We start from the raw sequence: 23,545 nt of genomic DNA, 5'->3' as shown, positions 1-23,545 counted from the left end.
TGAAGTCCACTTGGTAAAGATTGGAAAAGGAAAATTTGAGAGTGACTTCACCAATGCATGTTATTCTGTATAAATAAAAAATATATGAATTATCAGTGTTATGATAAAACGATCAAAATGCTTTATTGGAGGAAAACGTTGTCACTTTTCACCCTCACCAAGAATCATGCAATTAATACGAGAAAAAGTCAAAAATAAATTAAAACACGTCTTAAGATCGCATCTGTTTTTGATGTCACAGCTTAATTGGCTGTAAGTCAAACTCGTGTCTCCTGTAGTCAGTTCCATATACGATGCAACTCCACTGCAAGAAATTCGAAACCTCGATTTACTTAAAATTCAATTTTGTCTGTGGTGGCCATTGATCTTATTCAGACATTAGTCTGATTTGGAGTTCTCTTCAGATACTAACAAATAATACTGTTCTTCATATTTAATTGTAAGGCTATCAGTGCACTTGAGAATACGTCAAAAGTTCTTGGTGTTTCTTTTTTACATGCGTAGTTAAGTGTCATGCACTTAGAGAAACTCAGCGCTGTGAAAGATGTCAGTTTGCGAATTACAGTTACAACCGGTGGCAATTGTTAAAAGTTTATATATTTATAATATCATAATAGAAATTTGCAAAAAAAGGAAAAAAATCTTACCTTTACCAGCTATGGCCACAAACGAGTTATGATAACTAAACAATGGTGTTTTCATGTTTGTCTAATTATAACCTTTTAATTTTTTTGTGTCTGCTTTCTTATAGCAAAGCCACATCGAGCTATGTGCTGTGTCCACCGAGGAGAATCGAGCCTCTGATTTTAGCGATATAAATCCAAAGACTTACTGCTGTCCCACCGGGCTACTAACTTAATTTTTGCTCATCTCTTAAGGGACAATTCTAATTAAACAACTGCTGCCAGAGTCAAAAATGTGAAATCCATTTACAAGTCTGATTTGAAATGTAGCAGACATTTATCATCCGAGATGTCACGGAGTCAAACCTTTTATCAAATGTGGCACGACTTTGAAATATAAAAATAACTAATTTTCATAATTCATGAAAATTGAAGCATAAGAGAAAACGAAATAAACAATAGTTGAATTGTGTATTCATATCTAAATAACAACTATGGAGATCCACTGTTTTGCAGATAACAATACATGAATGCTTCAATTTTGATTTAAAAGTGTAATGATCACGTGAGTTTAAAGTATATAGTAACTAATGATAATTTATCTAATCTAGAAATGTTGTCACACCACTTTATTTGTTGTTGTTTCATTCAGCCTTATGTCCATAGCACTCAGTAACAGCATTAGTACTGAAAGCCTTCCGATAATTAGAAGACCGTCGTTACCAGCATTTTTGTAATGTACGTCCAGCATTCACTGAAATATGCAGTAGAGTTAATCAAGAAATAGGTAAGATAAATTCTAGTGATGTTAGTCTTAGACAAATACACTTTTGCCGATTCTCTGTGTGACACAAACAATTTCGTGTAAACGTTACAAATATTGAAACACCAATACATATAACATGTTTGACTTTATATCAAGATTTCACTCCTAGTAACCGTTTATATGTGTGTGTGGACATCGATAACACGTATTTATATCAGCGTATTATTCAAGATAGTTTATACTGACCCTTTTAAAAGTTCACTAGGTAATTAATGGTATCCAGTAACTGCATGATGGCTCCTCTATAACGCAGTCTCTTCGCATATTTTCTCTCTCTTATTTATACAAAAGCAAACAGATGAAAAGAACTAACGATATTTGGAAATTAGTAAAAGTTAAAATGTCGAGACATTATCAAAGCTGACGGTGGTAACTGTGTGTTTGTGTTTTTATTGTAGCAAAGCCACATCGGCTATCTACTGAGCACACCGAAGGGAATCGAACCACTGATTTTAGCGTTGTAAAGCCGTAGACTTACCACTGTACTAGCGGGGATTGGTGGTAACTAAGTCAAGTTGAATTTCCACTATCCTTTATTATATATACTAAACTATATCTGCTCAGAATCTAATATCACGTGAAAAACGTGTAGTCCAAGTGAAGATATACAAATGGATATTTGCTTATTTCTATTTATTAAGCATTTTACACCTTCACTTGATACCACGGGCCAAGTGTAATGTTACTAAGAATTAACTTTATATTCAGTAACCCATTCTAACTTCTTATTGAAGTCCACTATTCTAGGCACTAACAGTGTTAAAATCTGAGGTTCGAATCTTCGCGGTAAACAGAGTGTAGATAGCCTCTTGTATAGTTTCACGATAAAACAAATAAATCAAACATTTCTAGAAATGATTTACCCTTACGTACTATCCTAACATCTACAGATTCTTATGTTTGTTTTCCATCCATTACCTTACTAGAAACTGGTGGTATTTATTTAATATTCCAAAGCCGTACAAGAATTTGACTTTATTTACTTTCTATTTTTCCATTCCATAATTTTATTATAAACTGACATTATTTACTTTCAATATTTCCGTTCCACCATTTTATCTAAAACTAACATTATTTACTCTTATCGTACAGTATGAACATTTCTCTATGGCGGTTGTTGTATCTCTTCGGTGATAAATCTACCTATGTGGCATTACACTATCGAATGGTCGATATCAGTCTCTGGACAAAATGTATCGGTGTTATACATGCAATTTCTGACGTCTCAGCTTGGATCTACGCCGACACGCCTCTGTATTAGCATATGTAAACCGTTGTTATAAAGACTGGTAATCTTCTGTACAAAACAAGGAAGCCGTCTTTATTATGGCCAAAATCAATCTAAAAAACATTTAAAACAGTTGAATTGTTAAGTTTTATTCGTTAGGTATAGAATAAATTCGTTATAAATAATGTTTTTGTTCCCAAATAATAAGTTTTATTTCTTATATTTAGTGCAAAGAAAACGTTTGTACTAACAGATAAGTTAGAGACGTATTCGAACTTGTCTGCAGTGAATTGTTTGTATGCAGATTAGAGACAAATTTCGTTTGCAGACTTGCATATTTAGAGTAATAAGTTCATAATATTACACACATTCTAACGTGTTTTGCACTGCTTCTTTATTCTCAAAGCATTTATTATTCTATTATTTTCATAGTAAATGCGCTTCGCTTCTTCTACGTAGCTATTTGGGTATGTTGGAAATTTTTGATACCCACGAGAGGAGGGTCAAAAGACCTCTTCCTCCACAGTAAATGCGTTGTTTGTTTGTTTTGAATTTTGCACAAAGCTACACAAGAGCTTCCTGAGCTAACCATCTTTAATTTAGCAGTGTAAGACTGGAGGGGAGGCATCTAGTCATCACTACCCACCAACAATTTTTGGGCTAATGTTTTACCAACGAATAGTAGGATTGAAAGTCACGTTATAGCGACCTCATGGCTGAAAGGGCGAGCATGTTTGGTGCGGGCACGGCATGGCCAGGTGGTTAAGGCACTCGTAATCCGAGTGTCGCGGGTTCGAATCCCCGTCGCACTTAACATGCTTGCCCTTTCAGCCGTGGGGGCGTTATAATGTCACAGTCAATCCCACTATTCGTTGGTAAAAGAGTAGCCCGAGAGTTGGCGATGAGTGGTGATGACTAGCTGCCTTCCGTCTAGTCTCACACTGATAAATTAGGGACGGCTAACGCAGATAGCCCTCGTGTAGCTTTGCGCGAAATCCAAAAACAAACAAAATGTTTGGTGCGACGGCGATTCGAGCACACGACCGACCCTCAGATTTCAAGCCCACCGCCCTAACTATCTGGCTATGTCAAGACGAAATGCGTATAACGATAACATGCTCTAGACTCTACCTATATATATTATTCTTCGACAAATAGTTAGTATATATAATAATAAATGCAATACAGAATATTCTCAAAGCTAATAATTATATTACTTATGGGAGAATGGTGTGGCCTAATGGTAAGCGTGTCCGACTGTAGATCAAAAGGTTCAAGCCGAGACATGCTTCTTAACATGGTCTGCATTTTCACCTGCGAAGCAATACAAATGACAGCCAGTTCCATCCATCATTCGTGTAAGAATAGCCAAACAAAAGGCGCGATGCCGTAGTTGTAAATTAGATATGATTATGTCTGAATTCTAAGGATCCCTGATATGGTTATTTCGCTGATGTATCATATGAAAATACCAAATATGGACTTTTTCTCATGTGATCATCGTAGTATGCTAATAAGCCATTCTATATTTACATGAGAATAATTTGCAAAATAACTGTGTATCATTGTGATTATACTTTACTAATAAACAAATAACCTTTAAACAAAATCTATGTTCATTACCAGATGTATTTATAGAATTTCATAGGATAAACTTCTAATCCTCAGACATACGCATCCTATTGGTTAGCACGACGGGTTGCAGTTCGCAACGTCCAACAATCGAGGCTTGATGATGCTGGCTAGGTGTGGTATTTTGGAAAATTATATATTTTCTTTATTTTTTTGGTTTAATAAAATAAACAGTTTTAGTTCGCTGATTATTCAAATTTTTGATCACACATAATCGCTTTTAGTTTACACTGTTCTATATTTGAGAAATGGCTAAGCAATTAGTATCATGCCTTATCGTATTGTCATGCTAGTCAAACGTTGAAGTGTTAGTGAACGTCTCCACGGGAGATGCCTTTGGAAAATTCTCTGATCTTGCATTATTGTGTTTTTTAATGACATCACTCAGGTACAGAGCCAATTAGGACTGAGGATGTGCGTTATCTAATTTGCTATATGAGATTTTAGTTGACAAGTGCACTCATGGAGAGCTGAGCCTGTTGTACAAGTACATAGTGAATAGTTCTCTCAGTATACTTGAGATTTTCCAACATAATTCTTTCAGCTCTTCTGGTACAAGCTCTTACTATTCAGGAAACTATGATTTCTGGGCTGGGTGTCCTGTGATTTTACTTTACATTGAATTATACGTATTTGTCACTGAACAACAATCGTTTTTGTTTTTTTTCACTTTGCCATACATTGTGTCCAGTTTCTCTCATATCGGTTAGGCTAAAAATTGTGATTAATTTTACAGCAAATTTTCTGCCTTTTTTTTTTCGTTATTGCTGCATTACTCTTATCTGTGAAAAATAAGCGTTATAGAAGTGACAGTCAATTCCATTATTCCTTCGAAAAGCAAATAAAACCTTTGTTGTGGTAAGTGTCGCTTGTTGGGTGTTTCTCCACTTCCATTGGCCAATGTAGCTCAAACTAGGGACTGCTGTATGTTAATCACACGGATCTCTGGTCCGTATTCACAATATCATTATGTCTGTAAAATTAAATTTCCCAGTCTATCCGTTAACAAACATAAAAACTTCATATAAACCACTGTGTGTTTTCTTAGCATCGCTGACATTCAGTGATGTATCTATAGTAAATGAGTTAAAAATTATTCTTTACTAGGTATTATTCTCTCTATTAATATAATCATGTCAAAGCACCGTCGTTCTTTTTTCTGTAGGCCAAACTACTTGATTTTCACATTATGTTTTGACCAGAGTCTGTTTCTTCATCTGAACGACATCTCACGCACGTCGTGGCATACATGGTTATGAATCAGACATAGCTCTCCATAATGTTTTAACTGTAGACTAAGTGAAAAGCAACCAGTCGACAGAGTTCAAAGCCCAAAGACAATTTTAAAAATTAAAGGATTGACAATTGTTATCATAAAGTAGCTGTAGCTGGTAGTACAAGGAATGTGTGGTAGCACCACGTTCCGAACCCCAAACTCTCGAATCTCTAGCTCGATACGTTAACCATACTAGAAACCTTCTCTAAAGAGGAAAATAATTTCTCAAGGTTACCCACTCTTACAGCAGTAAGGCTACGGATTTACAATTCTAACATCAGCGCTTCGATTCCTCTCGGTGGACTTCGCAGATAGCCCCCTGTGGTTTTGCTATAAGAAAACACACATAGACACACATTTTATAATGGAAAAAATATATAAACATGGCATTCTATGCTTTGTACTGCAAAGAAAACTTGAACGTACTGAAAAAGTTGTTAATTTATATTTCACAAGATCGAAACTTGAAAAAAAGCTAAAATCAGGGGTTTGATTCCCCTCGGTGGACTCAGCAGATAACCTGATGTGGCTTTGCTATAAGAAAACACACACACACTCGAAACCTGAAAGTTTTATTTTGAAATTTTAAGAATCTGTAATACTGAATATTTTTAGTTGCGCCCATTTCACGCTAGGTATCAGCACATGTATTCATTTCATTATCAGCTCAAGTGATGCTGATAATAATTTAACTGTAAGATATCATTGTGGCAATTACGTCAGAAGCTGATATACTTCAAAGTTCTCCGATAGAATTATCTCAGAATGTACTTATTACTGTCTATACAATCAAGAGAGAAATTGTAAATCAAATTGAGAATATCGCCCCATCGATAAGTCTCTTCACAGGTGTCTGACTAAAGCAAACTATAGACTAATGTAACTGATGTAAAGAAGTGAATATTAAATAAGGTTAAAACTGCTTTGTACAATCACAAAACGAACACAATACGCCTTCATATGAGAAAAAGATAAGATTTTATTCGGTCTGTATTACGTTCTTGTATAATACTACCCTACGTTAAAGAGGTAAGAAATAACATTTTGTTTATTGCAAAAAGATATTAAAAACAGTTAAAATTAGTTCATCCTCACTAGCATATTCAAGATATAGTTTACTATTTACAAACGTGGTTCCGTCATAAATCATAAAATATGCTCTAATAAATTAAGTTAGGCAAATGTTATTCATTATAAAAGCTTTGGAATAATTAAAGTGATATATTCACTCGTTTATACTATAATTTACATAATTTGAACTTGCGGTGTTTTCTGTTTGCCCTACAATATTGAGATAAAGTAACTATAGTAGCATGCAAATGGTAATTTAAATTACTGTCATAATTTGCTAAATAAACCACGTTCGAGTTAAGTTCTTGAACAGAGCAGTCTGTTGCATCAGTGAACAATCAAAGCTACAACCGAAACCAAAAATGTAAAGTTAGTTGGACAATTTAAACGTCCTTCAAGACATCTGCTGCTGTATATTGTTTTCTCCAAAACAAGAAGTGTTAAAAACAAAAACATTATAGGAGAAATAAATGTGGAATTAAGAGAGAAGGAAACAATGTGGTTGTTATATTTAGTATACTTGAATGTGTTAGGAAGTTTTTGATGAGTCTGTCATCCATATTACAGACTAGTGTCGCCTCATATCTAAGTCTGTTGGTATTCATCTCAGCCAGAACTAACTTCTCATTGTCAATCTCTATACGGGTCTGAGTTATTTCGACTAGCCTTTCAACCACCGTGTAGCCATGAAATTATACATGTTGTAATTCCGAACGTAGTAAAGTTATCTTCATGAAATCTGGCAAGTTTAGTCAATGTTACAAGTTTTTGTAACCAGAAATAAAAAATTTAATTAAGTATTTTTTTTACTAAATGTTTATTCGTGAATTTATCGAGTCAAAGTCTGACTCAGACTGAATGCAAGGTTATGTTTGTAATAAGGTTAAAATACTTTATTTTTCATCTTAGAGTTTTCAAATTTAATTTGAAAAACTTTTAGAATCTCCTTAATTAATATTAAAAGACCCACCCCAGAAATACTTCATATTTTATCTGTTATTTTCTCTACCCTAACATAATCTTCAGCTCGTAAGATACGGGCTGGATCCATTTGATCGACCTCATAACCACCAATAAAAAAATTGAAATAATTAAGTTTTTCTTTCTAGGATAATTATATACTGCTCTAGACATTTACATGCATTTTATTCTTACAGCCAAAGCTAACATAGCTCAGATCTTAAAGCCATTTAGATTTATTGTGGAAGTTTTATATAAATACACCTTCGAGTTACCAACTTGGTCGATCAAATTACAACGTTTAGAACACTAAAATCAGTGGCTCGACTCTCCTCGGTGGAGACAGCAGATAGTCCGATGTGGCTTTGCTGTAAGAAAACACACTAGACGTGTTATCGAGTATTTGTATTTATTTTTTCTTATCCAACCAAAAAGTTATTAATTTTTACATTTTATTTATTTTTGTAATAATAAATGAAAATATACATAAAAACAAAGAATTTAGTTCTTAGAGGTGGGTCTTGTATTTCTCGCTCTCGAACTCTCGATTTGAAAGTCTACCCTATTTTTTGTACAGGTGTTTTTAACATTATGTTTAATTTTTAATTATTTTAAATATAAAATATATAACACAAAAATTAACACGCAACAACAATAACAGCAAAAAAGGTCTTAAAACTATTATGGCTTATCTGGCTGGCTTTCTAACTAAGCTATATGTGCGTCGAAATTATTTTTAACCTAATTGATTGCTTCGGTAGCAAACTATGGAATTAACATATATTAACTCAAAACCGATCGTGAAAAATAGTAGCTGCATAATGAAAGAAGTAAGTTAAGATATTGTATTTCTATTGGTTATAGATAACCCACTAGCAAATGCCAGAGAAGATTTTTAGCAGAGAAGATAGCACATGCTTAGGTTGTATACACAAATACTGAATGCAAGTCTAAAGAGATTGCAGTTTCACTGTAGAGGTTATATAAGCCACATTTGGAGTATTTCTGACCTATAGTTTCTAGCTGTTTCTTTAACATCTAAACGTCCTTGACATCAACAATATAAGTGACCTTTACTTCTGACCTATAGTTTCTAGCCATTTGTTAACATCTAGGGTTTAATAGAGAAGGATTATTAGAATGACACCTGGGTATAGAAAGGTCATCATATGTAAATAGGTTAAACTCTCTGAACTTATTTTCTCTTGAAAGAGAAGCGTTAGAGGGAATATGATTGAGGTGTTTAAGATTGTTAAGGGAATTAATTGTGTTGATGCACCATTTTGTTCATATTTAATGGTGAGAATGCTATGATTGAGGTGTTTAATATTGTTAAGGGAATTAATTGTGTTGATGCACCATTTTGTTCATATTTAATGGTGAGAATGCTATGATAGGAGACTAAAATATAAATTTTCTCAGGGTAGAAGTCATTTCAGTTGTTTTAAAGGTTTAGTTTAATTTAGTGGATAAGACAGCCCAGATAGACCTAAAGGTCACTTCTTGTCATTTAATGTTATGACAGGCAGTAGCATTGCCTACGTAGGGATGGTTCAGATTGTTCATCGAAATGGTGCTTTAAATATCTCCCCTAAAGGTGTTTAGTACTTTAAAATACTATAGAGTGTTTCCACTTATAACAGTATCTATGTAATGACTGAGTCACAAGTTCTGGTAATGTCTGTAAATATCATAGAAAAAAGTTTGAGTTTCTTGTTCGTCTTTCTACTGCTTCTTTTTTATTACATAATAACTGGAAAACCAAAACTATGATATCAACCAAATTTAGGGACGACATAGTTTTAAATGGAATATCCGATATTATAACTATTACTAATTGAATAAATCATACTTTTACGTTAAACAATGTTATCATTACCTTTTGAAATTAACTTTCTTACAGAATACTGTTATTCCTTTAAAGAAACCTTAAATACGGGGTGAAACAAGAATTACTAGTCAATAATAGATAAACAATACATATTACAGTTGGAATATCATTATATTTAGAAATTGGTTATGAATACAGCCTTCAAACATCTATTGGAACACTGCATTTAAAACAAGTATAAAAAAGCTTTTAAAAAAGCAAGTACAGTTTCGACAAAAGTGTTCGTACCCCTGCGTCCCAAGTGGTTTTTTGCTCATAACTTAAAAAGTATCACGGTTAGGCTAATAGAAGTATAATATATTATAAATATTATACTAACACATATCTACATAAAGTTTTATGTAAATTAAACGACAAATAAACTGTTTATAAACAAATAACCAAAAATAGCAGGAGCAGAAAGTGTTCGTACATTTCAGAACGTCTGGACAAAACTGATATTCCCGTAAAAATTTTGTTTAGTTTGGCGAATAAACTACATTATACCATTCCAGAACTAGACACTTGGTTCATAATTATTGGAATTTAGCCAGCAAAACATTTACTTCCGCCAATTTAGCGCCGTCTCCGTCATTATCTGCTTGGTTATCATGGCGAACAGGAAACAACTGTCCAATGATTTAACACACCGAATTATTGTAAAATACAAGTCTCGTGTGTCTCCGGTATTGCAACACAACTTGTGCCGATATCTTCTGTTCAAAGCATAATTGCCAAGTTTAAGCCAAGGATCAACTGCTAACCTCCATCGTTTCGGACGCCCCACCAAAATTCCCGAGAAAACCAAGAGGAAGGTTCTCAGAGAAGTTAGTAGGAACCCTCGTTTAACACGTAATGACATACAGAAACTGGTAAGGGAAACTGGGGTTGAAGTAAACACCTCTACAGTTACGAACATGTTACGCTCTTCTGGGTTCAAAGCATGCCGTCCTTATAGAACTCCATATTTAAAACCTGTTCATTTAGAAGCACGATTGAGGTATGCAAGAAAGCATGTAGATAAACCCTTTATCTATTGGAAAGTATTCTTTGGTCAGACGAGACTAAAATCGAGCTTTTCGGCCACAATGATGTTCGCTATATTTTCCGTAAGAAGGGGGAACAAAAATCTTCCAAAGAACACTGTCCCTACAGTTAAACACGGAGGTGGCTTAATCATGCTATGGGGTTCCTTCAACTCTTCTGGTGTAGATAGCCTTCACCGCGTAAACGGAATCATGAAAAAAAGAAGAGTACGTTGATATATTAGGCACTTATATCAAGAATGATGCTCGGAACTTGCGGCTTGGGCGTCGTTGGATCTTCCAGCACGACAATGACCCTAAGCACACATCGAAATATGTGAAATCCTGGTTGCAGAGGAACAATATAAGCGTTCTGGAGTGGCCATCGCAGTTACCCGATCTCAACCCAATTGAAAACGTTTCGCATGAGTTGAAGACCAGGGTTCATCAGCGTCATCCGAAAACTTGCAAGAGTTGGAGGCCTTCTGTACAGAAGAATGGAAAAAATACCTGTCGAGTACTGTCCAACGATCATGGAGGGCTATGAGGAGAGATTGCACCAAGTAATTCACATGAAAGGCTTCACAACTGACCATTAAAGTAGACGCACGAACACTTTCTGCCCCTCCTATGTTTGGTTATTTGTTTATAAACAGTTTATTTCTCGTTCAATTTACGTACAAATGTATGTAGATGTGTGTTAATATAATAATTATAATATACCTTACTTTCATTATCCTAATCGTGATACTTTTTAAGTTATGAGGAAAAAACTACTCACGACGCAGGGGTACGAACACTTTCTGTCGTAACTATAAGTGTAGGGATGACTAATATTGATCCTTTAAAAACAATTGAAACTAAAATAGTAGAGATGGCATGTGTATCATCTCTAAATAACAGCACAGGCAAGAATTAACATATAGAAATATGTATATAACTATTCAATAACAATCGAGTTTAATGTATCATATTTTTTCTTTTAACATTCAAATGCACTGTGTGTCTCTGCTGCTATGTAGAGATGATGTAAATACCTTTCTTACTATTTTGTTTCCATTGTTTTTGAAAGATTGCTATTATCCATTCTTACATTTACTTCTTTTATCGAAAAGTGTTTCTTTATTTGCGTATATATTAAGATAGGAAGAGCGAGACACGTGAATTTTAGTTTATAACATGTAACTCCTTAAAGCAAGGATAATAAACTAAAATATTTAGTTTGAAGATAACTCAGTATATAATTGGAAGTCCTCAGAAACTTAAAAAAGTTATATAGGAGTGAAGGATTGAAATAAAATGGACTATTCAGAGCAAAGAAGTATCATCCAGATTATATTTTGGATGTCACTTCGTTGAAAGATTATGACATAAGCACTTTGACATACCTATATCTATAGAGTAAGCTGTCAATTTTGGACTTTTTTGATAATCCGATATTCAACGATACTGACTATGATTAGTAAAATCTAGAAAGCACAAAAACAATGACATGATCACTTAATATACGAGGTTTGTTCAAAACATACGCGGACTGACGTCATAAAACAAAATGTACTTTATTTAGAAGTTACAGGTCTGGGACCCCTTCAAAGTACTCTCCTCCCCAACGCACACACTTATCCCAACGGTGTTTCCACTTGTTGAAACAGTCCTGGTACGCTTCTTTTGTAATGTCCTCCAGCTCCTTCGTCGCATTTGCCTTAATCTCGGGAATCGTCTCAAATCTTCTTCCTTTCAAGGGTCTTTTGAGTTTGGGGAACAAGAAAAAATCGCAAGGAACAAGGTCAGGTGAGTAGAGGGGGTGGGGAAGAACAGTGATCGAGTGTTTGGCCAAAAACACACGAGTTCTGAGGGCTGAATTTCGCAGCAACGCGGTGCATCTTCAATTTTTCGGTCAAAATCTCGTAACAAGATCCAACTGATATCCCACACTCTTCAGCAAGCTTCCTGACAGTCAGACGTCGATTTGCTCGCACCAGGGTGTTGATTTTGTCAACGTGTGGGTCGTAAGTTGACGTGGAAGGACGTCCAGGACGCTCATCATCTTCAATGGACTGTCGACCATCCTTAAAACGTTCATGCCACTTGAAACATGCCGTACGCTTCATAGCAACAGCACCGTAAGCCGTGTTAAGCATGCAAAAGTTTCAGTCGCAGATTTTCCAAGTTTAACACAAAATTTTACACTAAGTCGTTGCTCCTTCAGGTCATTCATTCTGAAATCCGCCAAACGAAAAAATCGCACTTCACTTAAAACCGCGTAGCTAATACACAAATGAAGATATCTGCAATCGGGAAATGGCGTCGTAATCAGCTGATCTGTGCAAACCTAGCGACACCAAGAGGATTCCCCTGGAACCAACTGGAGCCGCGCAATTCAAACAGTCCGCGTATTTTTTTGAACAGACCTCGTATTAGCCTCAAAATTCGATAGGTAACTGACTAAGTGATGGCATAACGCATTTCTTAGCCACTACATTAAAAAACACAAAAAACATATTTTTTAACTGAAATCCATTGAACTCAAATAACCACGATATAACCTTACTGTTAGCTATCACATTTAATAAATAACGAGGTATTTAAATAGATATCCACTTCAGTCAAGTTTATGGCAAGAGTTTTAAACGAAAACTGTCCGTTTTTGTTTTATCGAAATATAGTATAAAAACATGAATGTAACTTTGTGACAAATACAATCGTATGATTCTTTTCTTATTGCAGTGTTCCAACACCTTCAGTTAATATTTTCATGATTAACGTCATACAGAAGTAACAAAAACCTAATTAACACTAATTAGCATTTTTCATACACATTGTGAACAAGCTGATTGTTGAGCCAGCATCAGACTTGATTAAATATAGTGATATCACAGTGAAAACATTTACGGCATTTTGAAGTTACTTAGAGAATGTTATTTTATTTAGAACATAGCAAGGATGATGATTTCATGATATCTCATCTTTTTATCAGTTTTGGGATGTGGCATTTTACACATTTTCCATTTACTTAATTAATTATACAAAAAATTTTAAAACATATTTCATATATAATTTTAATATAGAATGCTGATCAAGGGATCCACTATGTTTATCTTGTCTCAGCTACAGGGGCATCACGTAAGATGTCAAATGTAATTTCTCGTGGGAAAGATTCCTCTAAACTGGAACAGAGTGTTTAGAAATAAACAGTGATATTTTACACTAGGAGGTAAAATGATATAACTTATACACACTTCATGTGTGAAATTTATCCAGTAAAGGCGCTCAAAAGATATACCTGATTTTAAACTTTAGCTGTTGTTTGTTTGATATATATATATATATTGTTTCACTAAGTAAAACTTGTTTTAAAAAGTCATTATTACTTTAAAAAGACTGATTATTTAATATACAATTCTAAAAATAAGACAGTTTCCAACCGAAAAGATACAATAACTTACTGTACAAGATTAAAATCAGTATAAAATCCAATGAAACTGTAAAACAGTCTCATGCACTATACATGTTTCGACATACATCAATGCACCATCCTCAGGAATGTAGTATTTTGTAAAATATAACCCTTATTTATACAATTACTAGAAGACCAATTTGCATAATATAGAATTTCGTGTCATCTACTATTTTTAGAATTGTGTATAAAATAATAGTAGTTTTAAAATAACGTTTTTTAAATTGAACATTATACAATTACCAAAGAATTTTTAAATATATATATATATAAAGCTTGTGTCCGATTTCTTCCTTTTTTGGAACCCAATCGAGATCAGAGAATCCGAATTTTCTTCCCATAATAAATATTCTGTCTGACCTCGTGTTATTTTTCATGAACTATCCAATTAGTGTAAGGAAGACCAGTGCACTTGAGGATAACACAGAGATACAGTAAAAATGCTGATTTCAATATATCTCAATATTGGCATAAACTTTGGGATATAGAAAGGTTGATAATATAAATTAATCAAACACATTTGTATGTTTTTAAATACATGAAGAATTGATTATTTCAAAGTATCTCAGCAATGTTATTTGATTTGGAGTATACCAAGGATTAATAATTTCATGTTACTGTAATACTATTAATGAGATCGCGTAACTTTAATATCATTATTTGTTTTAGAGTATATCAACTATTAATGTTTCACGTTATCTCGATACTGTTATTGCTTTGTAATACAATAAGGATTGAAGATTTATGTGACCTTAACAATGTTATTTGCTTTGGAATATGCCAGGTATTCATAATTTCATTTTAATCTTAATACAATTATTTGTTTTGGCGTGTGTCAAGTATACGTGTCATCAAAGTTGGAAAAAATTCGGTACATAAGAATTTTTCCAGTCTTATTAGAAATTTATATTGAGCAAAGTCTCTATTCTGCAAGCAGCGACCTTTACAGTAAAATATCATTAAATTTCTAACCTTTTATGATGTTTCACTGTAAACTCTCTGGCCTCAATGATTTACTCAACATCAAGTAGTTTGTGGTAAAGACACATCTCAAGACTAGTGTCTGAACAAAATATAACATTTAACGACGACAACAAATGACTGTTGGTTCATTTTGATTGTCCCATCCGTTAAACAATAATAAATCCTCAGAGTCAATTCGTATCATTCAAATATTTATTAAGCCCTCCCTTAAACTCCCTTAACTTTATCGTTTTCAATTGACCCCCTCCTTGGCACATTGGTATGTCTGTGGACTTACAACGCTAGAAACCGGGTTTTAATACCCCTGCTTGGCAGTGCACAGATAATCTATTGTGTAACTTTGTGCTTAACTTCAAATAAGCAAATAAAGTATTTCCACCATATCTGAAAGCCAACCACCTTTGTTAGAAAAATAAAACTGTCTTGTTTCAAGACAACTCCAACCTTACCAAAGTTTATATTTGTGTCTCCTAAATCTACTCTTCTCACCATAAAATAGGAAAACGGTAACACAACTGCAATATCAGTTCATTTAACAATCTTAAACTTATAAATCGGGCCCCTGTCAGTTTTTTTTTATTTATTTAGAAGAAAATAATTTCTGAGGTCTTATCCTATCCTTACATGACAACCTTTCTCTCCCATGTGTGGTATCATCCTAGAAGTCCTTCTGTGAACTCTTTCCATCAATTTAATGTCCTTCAAAGGGTAAGAATTCCAAGACTGAAAACACAATACTTCAAACTATGACCTAATCAGTGACCTATACAATGAAATTATACCCTATTTAGATTTGTATTCAATAGATACGACATAAAATGTCATTTACCCTACCACAAAAAACAGCTCAATAGATTGATTAACCAGAACACTAAGATCCTTCTATTCAATACCACTGTTAAAAATATTCTTATTACAATTATACTCATGATTTAAATTGTGCTATCCCGCATGTAATACCTTACATTTATTGTAACTAACAGCCATCTGCAGTTCATTCACATAACTTATCAAATAAAAATTTATAAAGCAATAGTATCCACCTCAAGCCAGCAACACCCAAAACTTTAATGTATTCAGGAAATTTTGATAGTATACCGATCATTCCTTCCTCTTTGTCATTGGTGTAAACTCAAAAGAGTAAAGGTTCTTATACTGAGTTCTGAGGTGCCCACTCGTGATGTTGATTCAGTTTAACTGAATCCCATTGACTACGACCTTCTGTTTTCTTTTTACACAGCCACTTTTTTATCCATTGAACCAACTTATTATCTACGCTTATAGAATTAATTTGTAATCAACCCTTTATGTGGAACCTTATCAAATACTATGCCGGGCCATTAGAAATGCTATATATATTTTCATGAACATAGACATCACCATAAAAAGCAGAGTTTTAATAAGAAACAACTTATATATTTGGCCCGGCATTGCCAGGTAGGTAAGGCGTTCGACTCGTAATCTGAGGGTCACGGGTTCAAATCCCCGTCGCACCAAACATGTTCGCCCTTTCAGCCGTGGGGATGTTATTATGTAACGATCAATCCCTCTATTCGTTGGTAGAAGAGTAGCCCAAGAGTTGGCGATGGGTGGTGATGATTAGCTCCCTTCCCTTGCCAAATTAGGGACGGCTAGCGCAGATAGTCCTCATATAGCTTTGCCTGAAATTCCAAAACAAACAAACTTATATAATTTAACAGATGTACGTACATACAAGTCTTTAATAATTTACATAATTGCCTCTACATTTACATAATATATTTCCTAAAATTAATTTCTATAATCCTAAAACCAAAAATCTGTACCAATAATGACACTATAATTTTTCATGATTTTCAAAGATTCGCTAATGTTTAAGTCGTTTTTAGTCATCAATCTGATGAACCAGTTGAATTTTATGCCAATTGGTAGAATGAGTGGCAGTCGTCACATGCTCAGCCAAAAATGAATCATTAACTTTTCGTTTATCTATAACATATTTAGTTTTTTCAAAGCTATATGCAATAGGTCTGCATGTTTACAACGTTAAGCAACTGATTTTGATATCCGTGATGAACACATCGCAGATAGTCCATTGTGTACACTTGCGCTTAACAACACTCAAACAAAGATTCGCAACTCTAAATTTAAAAGTACTACACGTCTAACCAACGTAACTTAATCTACGGTTATATATAATTTTATATTATTATTCTGAATAAAGAATTTTGTCCTGGAATTATATAAATTAATTTCTAGTAGTTTATTTTTTAAAGGCAAAGGGTGCAATAAGTTGGTTAAACATGCAAATTATTTAAGTTTTGTACGTGCGCACATCAGTTAAAGCATGTAAGTTGTAATTATTTTTCTTCATGATGCCAGTGCCCGCGGAAACATCTTTGTTTTAGAATTAAGCACAAAGCTACACCACAGGTATCGAACCTCGGTTTTAACGATGTGAGTCTGCAGACAAACCGCTGTGCCACTGTGGGGCCGGAAACATGTAGATCCCTGGTGTGAAAACTGTGGGAGTGCAAATATGACTATAGGCGCTTATAAATTAGATCTGAAAGTACAAAATGAAAAAAAAGTTTTAAAATATACCGTATAAGCATTACTGCAAGTAAACAACGTAGTAACAACAATTAATATGAAAAAATGAGTACAGCATACACACAAATAGATTATACTGAGTGTCGGGAGGTGGGGGAAAACGCAACAAAACATACGTTTAAAAAGGTGTGCTTCTTAATAAAGTGTAGGCAGTACTGATATAGAGTTTGTTTTGTTTGTTTATTGTAGTTTCACGCAAAGCTACACAACGGCTATCTGCACTAGCCATCCTTAATTTAGCACTATAAGACTAGACGGAAAGCAGCTAGTCATCACCACCACCGCCAAACTCTGGGATACTCTTTTACCAACGATGAGTGTAATTGACCGTCACGTTATAACTCTCCAACGACTAAAAGGGCGAGCACATTTGGTATGACAGGGATTGGAACCCGCGACTTTCAGACTACGAGACGAGCACTTAATGAACTGGCCGTGCTGGGTGCTGATGAAGAAAATGCTTCATATGGTTTTAATTCGTGTTTGTTGTGCGATGCTTTTTAACGTTATAGTGTTTTAGTGCAACATTTAATATTAGTTAATGTTCTTTATGATGAGAAATAGGCCGATTTTTAATTTTTTGTTGTTTGCTTCATTTTTTTTTAGGTTTCAGACGGTAAACTCAGTGGTCATATGCTGATTTACTATAAACTCAACAACGTTTAAGCATATTGAATTATTTAGTGACAGTGGACAACAGACTGTTTATCACACTCGTGTAACATATTATGATTTGTTACGTTTGATATTCAATGCAAATAAACCGCATTAAGGGTTATTAAACCGTTAGATCCGGAATAAAACACTAATAATAGTTTGTTTTTAAAATTGAGTGCATATCCGTAGCATGAAACAAATCTTTGAAGTATTTCAACCAAGTGATTTGCAATACTTTTCTATTCATCAAATAATATAAAAGATTCGTCATTCGTAGTTAATAATATGGACATAAACAAGTCTTCGACTCAAACTACCCATTTCGACCTTTTTGAACTCTCCACACTAGCTAACCATTCTTCTGTAGACAGTGATTATCCCTCTTCCTTCAAGAGATTTGTTCTTCCGGTCGTGTACATTGTTCTGTTTCTGCTGGTGATTGGAAGTAGTTTAATGGTCGTAATGACAATAGTTGTCAGAAAGAGCCTTCATCGTCCCATGAATTTTTATGTGGTTTCGCTGTCTGTTTCAGATTGTTTTATAGCCATTGTAATCGTCTCGGTCAACTTGTATAGCAGTTTTAACACGGTTTCTGCAAATTTTAGTTGCATATTATTTCGTTGTAGTTATTTCGCTGAAATAGCTCTCTGTAATAGTATTTTCTCTGTGGTGGCTGTTGCTTTAGATCGTCATAACGCAATCGTTCGACCGTTACAGGACTCTCTGACAAATCGTCGTGCTCTCCACCATGTAGCTGTTATCTGGCTTTTGAGCATTCTTTACAGTTTTCCGAAGTATGTTGTTGCCACTGTGCGTCATTATAAGGCTAAAGCTATGATAAATCTGAGTGACCATGAAGTCTTAAACTATTGCATGTTTCGCAAAGATGTCGCATTGGGGATAAATTTTTTGGATATTTTAGTGGTGTACCTATTTCCCTTGGTAACCGTGACAATACTGTATTCACGCGCAGTGCGTGTCTTACGTCAATGTGAACAGAAAAATACTCCATATCTGCAGATATTAAACAGAAGACGTCGAAGAGCTATCAAAATGATCATTATTATCACCATAATATTCGCGGTGTCCTGGCTTCCGTACCACGTGCTTAGTATCATCAGTCGTGAACCCTTCCGTGGCATGTCTTCTGTAATGGTGGAGGTAAGTTCACGAGGTCTCAAAGTAATTTTTTTTTTTCATCCTAGTAGATGGCAAAAACATTGTTAGATCTTTAGTAGAAACGTCTTATGAATGCAACTCGTCTCTTCGAAAAATAAAACCATTACAAGTATTTTACGTGTTTTGCAAATGTAATTCAATTATGTGTGTAATTTTAAGTTACTTGACCAAGAAAAGAATCTCATGTTAATTGTTTATAGATATTAGTCCAAAATGCTAATGATTTACTTTACTTGCGCTTTCTTTATACATGTGTCTCTAGTTTATGTTTTGACTTCTATTTTTTATTCCTTTTTATGCACTTTTTCTATTTTTTCAATTTTGTAAAAATCGTTTTCTAAGGGCTGGAAAAAAATGCTTTGTTCAAAGTTACTCGACCAACCCTAGTTTTTTCAGTGCTTCCCTCCTCCAAATAATTCATCTCTCGACCGATCCTAATGGAAAATGCTCTTTGCTTAATTTTTGTTTTAAGTATTAAATTATTGCACCAATCTGCTTCCACGTTGCTCAAGGTAAAGGTAATAAGAAACAAAGCCATTGATTCGTTAATTGGTGTGGCAAGTCGAAGCTCTTAACCAGTTAGAGCTGAGTTTCCATTCAAGCAATGTCAAACATTTCATTATGGCGGCTAGAATATTGGCTGTCATTAACAAATGACACAATTTCCTGGAATTGTCAAAGACGTGTTCGAGTAATACCGTCCTAAACTAGGTTCGAATGATTATAACCAAGCAAAAACACAAGTTGATCTGAGCGAAGTTTCAATGGATGTTAAGATAAACCAATTAGTAGACACGTTCGGTATCAAATCAGTTGAATTTCGGTTTAGGCCTAAATTAAAATGTCCAACGAAATTTGAAAGTATCAGTAAAACAAAGGATACAGAGACAAAATCCAATCAGCCCAATACTTCACATATTTTATTTACCTTTTTTTGAGAAAGTAAAAAAATTAAAAATAAAAGAAATGTCTACCATATTTTTTCAGCATGTAATAATAAATTATCTTTTCTAGGCCTTATACTTGCCTTCAGTTTGATACCTGTTTTGTATCACTAATATTTCTTAATTTTAATTATAAAATATTAAATAACTAAAAATTTGTGTGATTCACAATTTTTTTCTCAGCTTTCACGTTTTGTATGTCATTCTTTCAGTTATATTTGTCATATATTTTATTACTTTGTTCTTGGAACTTTTTTCATTTTCTTTATTAATTACCTCTCGTGATGATTTTAATATTTCCTCTGTAAATTTTTTAAACTTCGGTTTCTTCAGTGAATAAGAACATTATTGAGTACTTTCTCATTTCATTCTTTTTTTTTGCCTGCTACATATTATTAACTTTGAAGCTTCTAATTTAAAAACTGGTTCTTTATATGATTACAAGTTTTTGCATTTAACTGTTTTAAGATTTAAATACTCGCGTCCGAGAACAACGTATTTAGCAATTCTGACAAGACATAACTAGACAGCGCTACCTATAGGAATAAGGAAGAAACTCGGTAAGGAATATAGCCTTCAACCACTTAATAAAAAGGCAATAAAAACTTTTTCAGTTATATTATTAAAGACTCGTAGAGAAAAATATTGCACGAGAGACTTTATTTTAATGACGATAAGCCTTATATTTAATTGGTAAAAGTTTTAGGTATGAATCATTAAATAAAGAGGTATTGATAACTATTACAAAACACTTATGTAACACAAATTTTGTTCCTGGATAGTATGTGTTATTTCTTAATTGCTTTTGATGTAAAAGTAGAGAAAATGGCTATTATTCCCTTCAAACTATACTTTTGTGACCTGGATAATGAAATTTAGAAATTAACCTATTTTCTATGTAAAAACGGCAAATTTGCACATTTTCATTTACATAAGGTCTGAATAAAACAACATGTATCAAGATTTACATGTATTTATACTAAAGTTATACAAAAATGTTTAGAAGTGAGTAGTTTTTTGAGATTTGCGACTGTAATGTAAATCACCTTCACGTATCAGCCCCCAAATATAGTCCCCCATCATGCTTTCGTTATACGCTTCTCGGTAGCAGCGTTCAAAGTCCAGTGTATTTTGGTGGAATCGCTCGCTTTGCTCCTTTGAGTATGTTCACGTTTTCTTTGAATTTATCAAGATGAGCGTCAAGGATATGGGCTTTAAGGGACATCCTGCAGCCCATTTTGCCATAGTTCTTCACCAGAGCCTCAACCAGTTCCATATAATTTTCGGCTTTGTGATTGACCAATAAGCCCCGAACCACTGCGACAAAGCTGCCCCAAGCTTTTTTCCCTTCCTACTGAGCTTCTTGGAGAATTCTGTGCACTCCAGGATCGTCTTTATTTGTAGTCCAACGTAGACACTAGCTTTGACCTTTGCCTGAGATAGCTTAGGTCTCGAAGGTACTTGAAAGCTGCAGACTCCTCATCAAAAGCTGTGACAAATTGTTTCATAAGACCCAATTTTATGTACAATGGTAGGAACAACACCTTCTGGAGGTCTATTAGTGGCTCACACTTCACATTGTGCCTCTCTACAGAGAACTCGGTCCGTTATGGCCAGTGCTTCCTGCTGTAGTGTGCTGCTATGTCCCTGCTGTCCCAAAGGCAAAGATAAGAGGGAAACTTGGTAAAGCCTCCTTGTAGACTCATCAGGAATACCACCATTTTGAAGTCTCCTATAATCTCCCAGCCATATTCATCATACTTGAAGGCTTCTAACAAGGTCTTGACGCTATTGTATTCCTCTTTGAGGTGCACCAAATGAGTCAGGGGAAGAGACGGATACTTATTCCCTTTATGAAAAGTTCTTGAAAATTATTGTAAGTTCGAGAAAATTCTCTATCATATACTCAGCATTGAATATATTTAGAATGGGTACATTTGAAAATTTCATTACCCAGGTCACAAAAGTAAAGTTTGAAAAGTAAAATAGTTATTTTCCATTTACTTTAGGCATAAGCAATTGGGAAATAACACTTTCTGCCCAGGAACAGGAAAAAGTGTAATAATTGCGTTTTTTGTTTATTCCGTTTTTAGTTTTGCTTTGGTAATTTTCCAGTACATTGAAATATATATGTTTATATTCCACAGACAAGAAATGTATTTCGTATTATGAGCGTTGTCCTAATCTTACTTAATGGCTGGCTGAATGTTGTAGTGTACGGTTATTTGAACGAAGGATTTCGCTTAGCTTTTCGTAGTTTGCTTCGAAAGTGTTTCAGTCGAGGGCGCATCACTTCAAGCATACGTCAACGATTTAGTAGTTCAGCGACCTTGACATCATTCAATCTTGCACGAAACAGTAAAGTATCCATGCAACCAAATGTGCAAGTTTGTTTGAGGAAAACCACGTGGCCTCTACTAACAATCAACAAAGATTCATGAGAACATTCGACTACGAAGTTCCTCGAGCATCAAAGAGTGTTTAATATTAATTCAACATTAACTACGTTTCATCGTAGAACTCTGAATGAATGCACGATAAACATATTTACAGGAATTTTAAATTGAGAAAACATAAGAGTACATTTTAAAATATATTTTTACACAATTACTGAAATAAATTGTTATTCTTATGGTTGATTCAAAATAAATATTCATATAGCTTGTATTTTATTATTTATAATACCATTTTTTTTTCTCCATATAAAAATCTTGAAAATACCAGTCACATAGAAGTTTTAAAAGTCTTAATTCTACTACATACATAAATATCACTATCAAAGCAACAAAACTTTATGATATGTTGGTCTGTTCATCATTTAATAGATATATTTTACAATTAATACACAAACACTTCTAAAGTTCAGATTTTTCTTGTAACAAGGTTTCAACTCTCCACCTTCGTTTTAATTAACGTCATTTTGTGTAGCCAAAAACTGTCTTATTCATTAATCTTTTGCTTTATTGTTTTTTACTGTAGCAGAAAAGCAGCCTTATGTTTTAATAAGTTTTATTGGTTCAATATTTTATTGTATATATATATATATATATAAGTTGCAAATTTCTTCTAAATCTGTGGAACGGCTCAGTTCTAAAATATATTGAAATTATTAATGAGTATCTCAATGAAAGAGTCGATCATAAACGTTCATTATTCTTGTCTATATTTCATAAACTGCGTGTTTAGTTTACTACTCTCTGTTAAGTACCACACTGAAAACG

At 34.1% G+C, this 23,545-nt stretch overlaps 1 protein-coding gene across 2 annotated transcripts; it reads left to right on the top strand.

The window, feature by feature from the left end:
- Window positions 1–1,270: 1,270 nt before the first annotated feature.
- On the top strand, window positions 1,271–23,309 carry LOC143249449 (QRFP-like peptide receptor). 2 transcript variants are annotated; one of them, XM_076499306.1, is made up of 3 exons: window positions 1,271–1,410; window positions 18,151–19,362; window positions 22,472–23,309. In XM_076499306.1, exons 2-3 carry the CDS (start codon window positions 18,487–18,489, stop codon window positions 22,763–22,765), a joined length of 1,170 nt encoding a protein of 389 aa, XP_076355421.1. In that variant the 5' UTR covers window positions 1,271–1,410; window positions 18,151–18,486; the 3' UTR covers window positions 22,766–23,309. The 2 variants fall into 2 exon arrangements, with proteins under 2 accessions (XP_076355421.1, XP_076355422.1); XM_076499307.1 differs by having other exon boundaries at window positions 17,734–19,362.
- The last annotated feature ends 236 nt before the right edge of the window (window positions 23,310–23,545 follow it).

Source organism: Tachypleus tridentatus, chromosome 4 (assembly GCF_004210375.1).
Source record: "Tachypleus tridentatus isolate NWPU-2018 chromosome 4, ASM421037v1, whole genome shotgun sequence".
NCBI classification, from domain to species: Eukaryota; Metazoa; Arthropoda; class Merostomata; order Xiphosura; family Limulidae; genus Tachypleus; species Tachypleus tridentatus.
The sequence above is the reverse complement of the archived record's forward strand: the minus strand, read 5'-3'. Positions and strand labels throughout refer to the sequence as shown.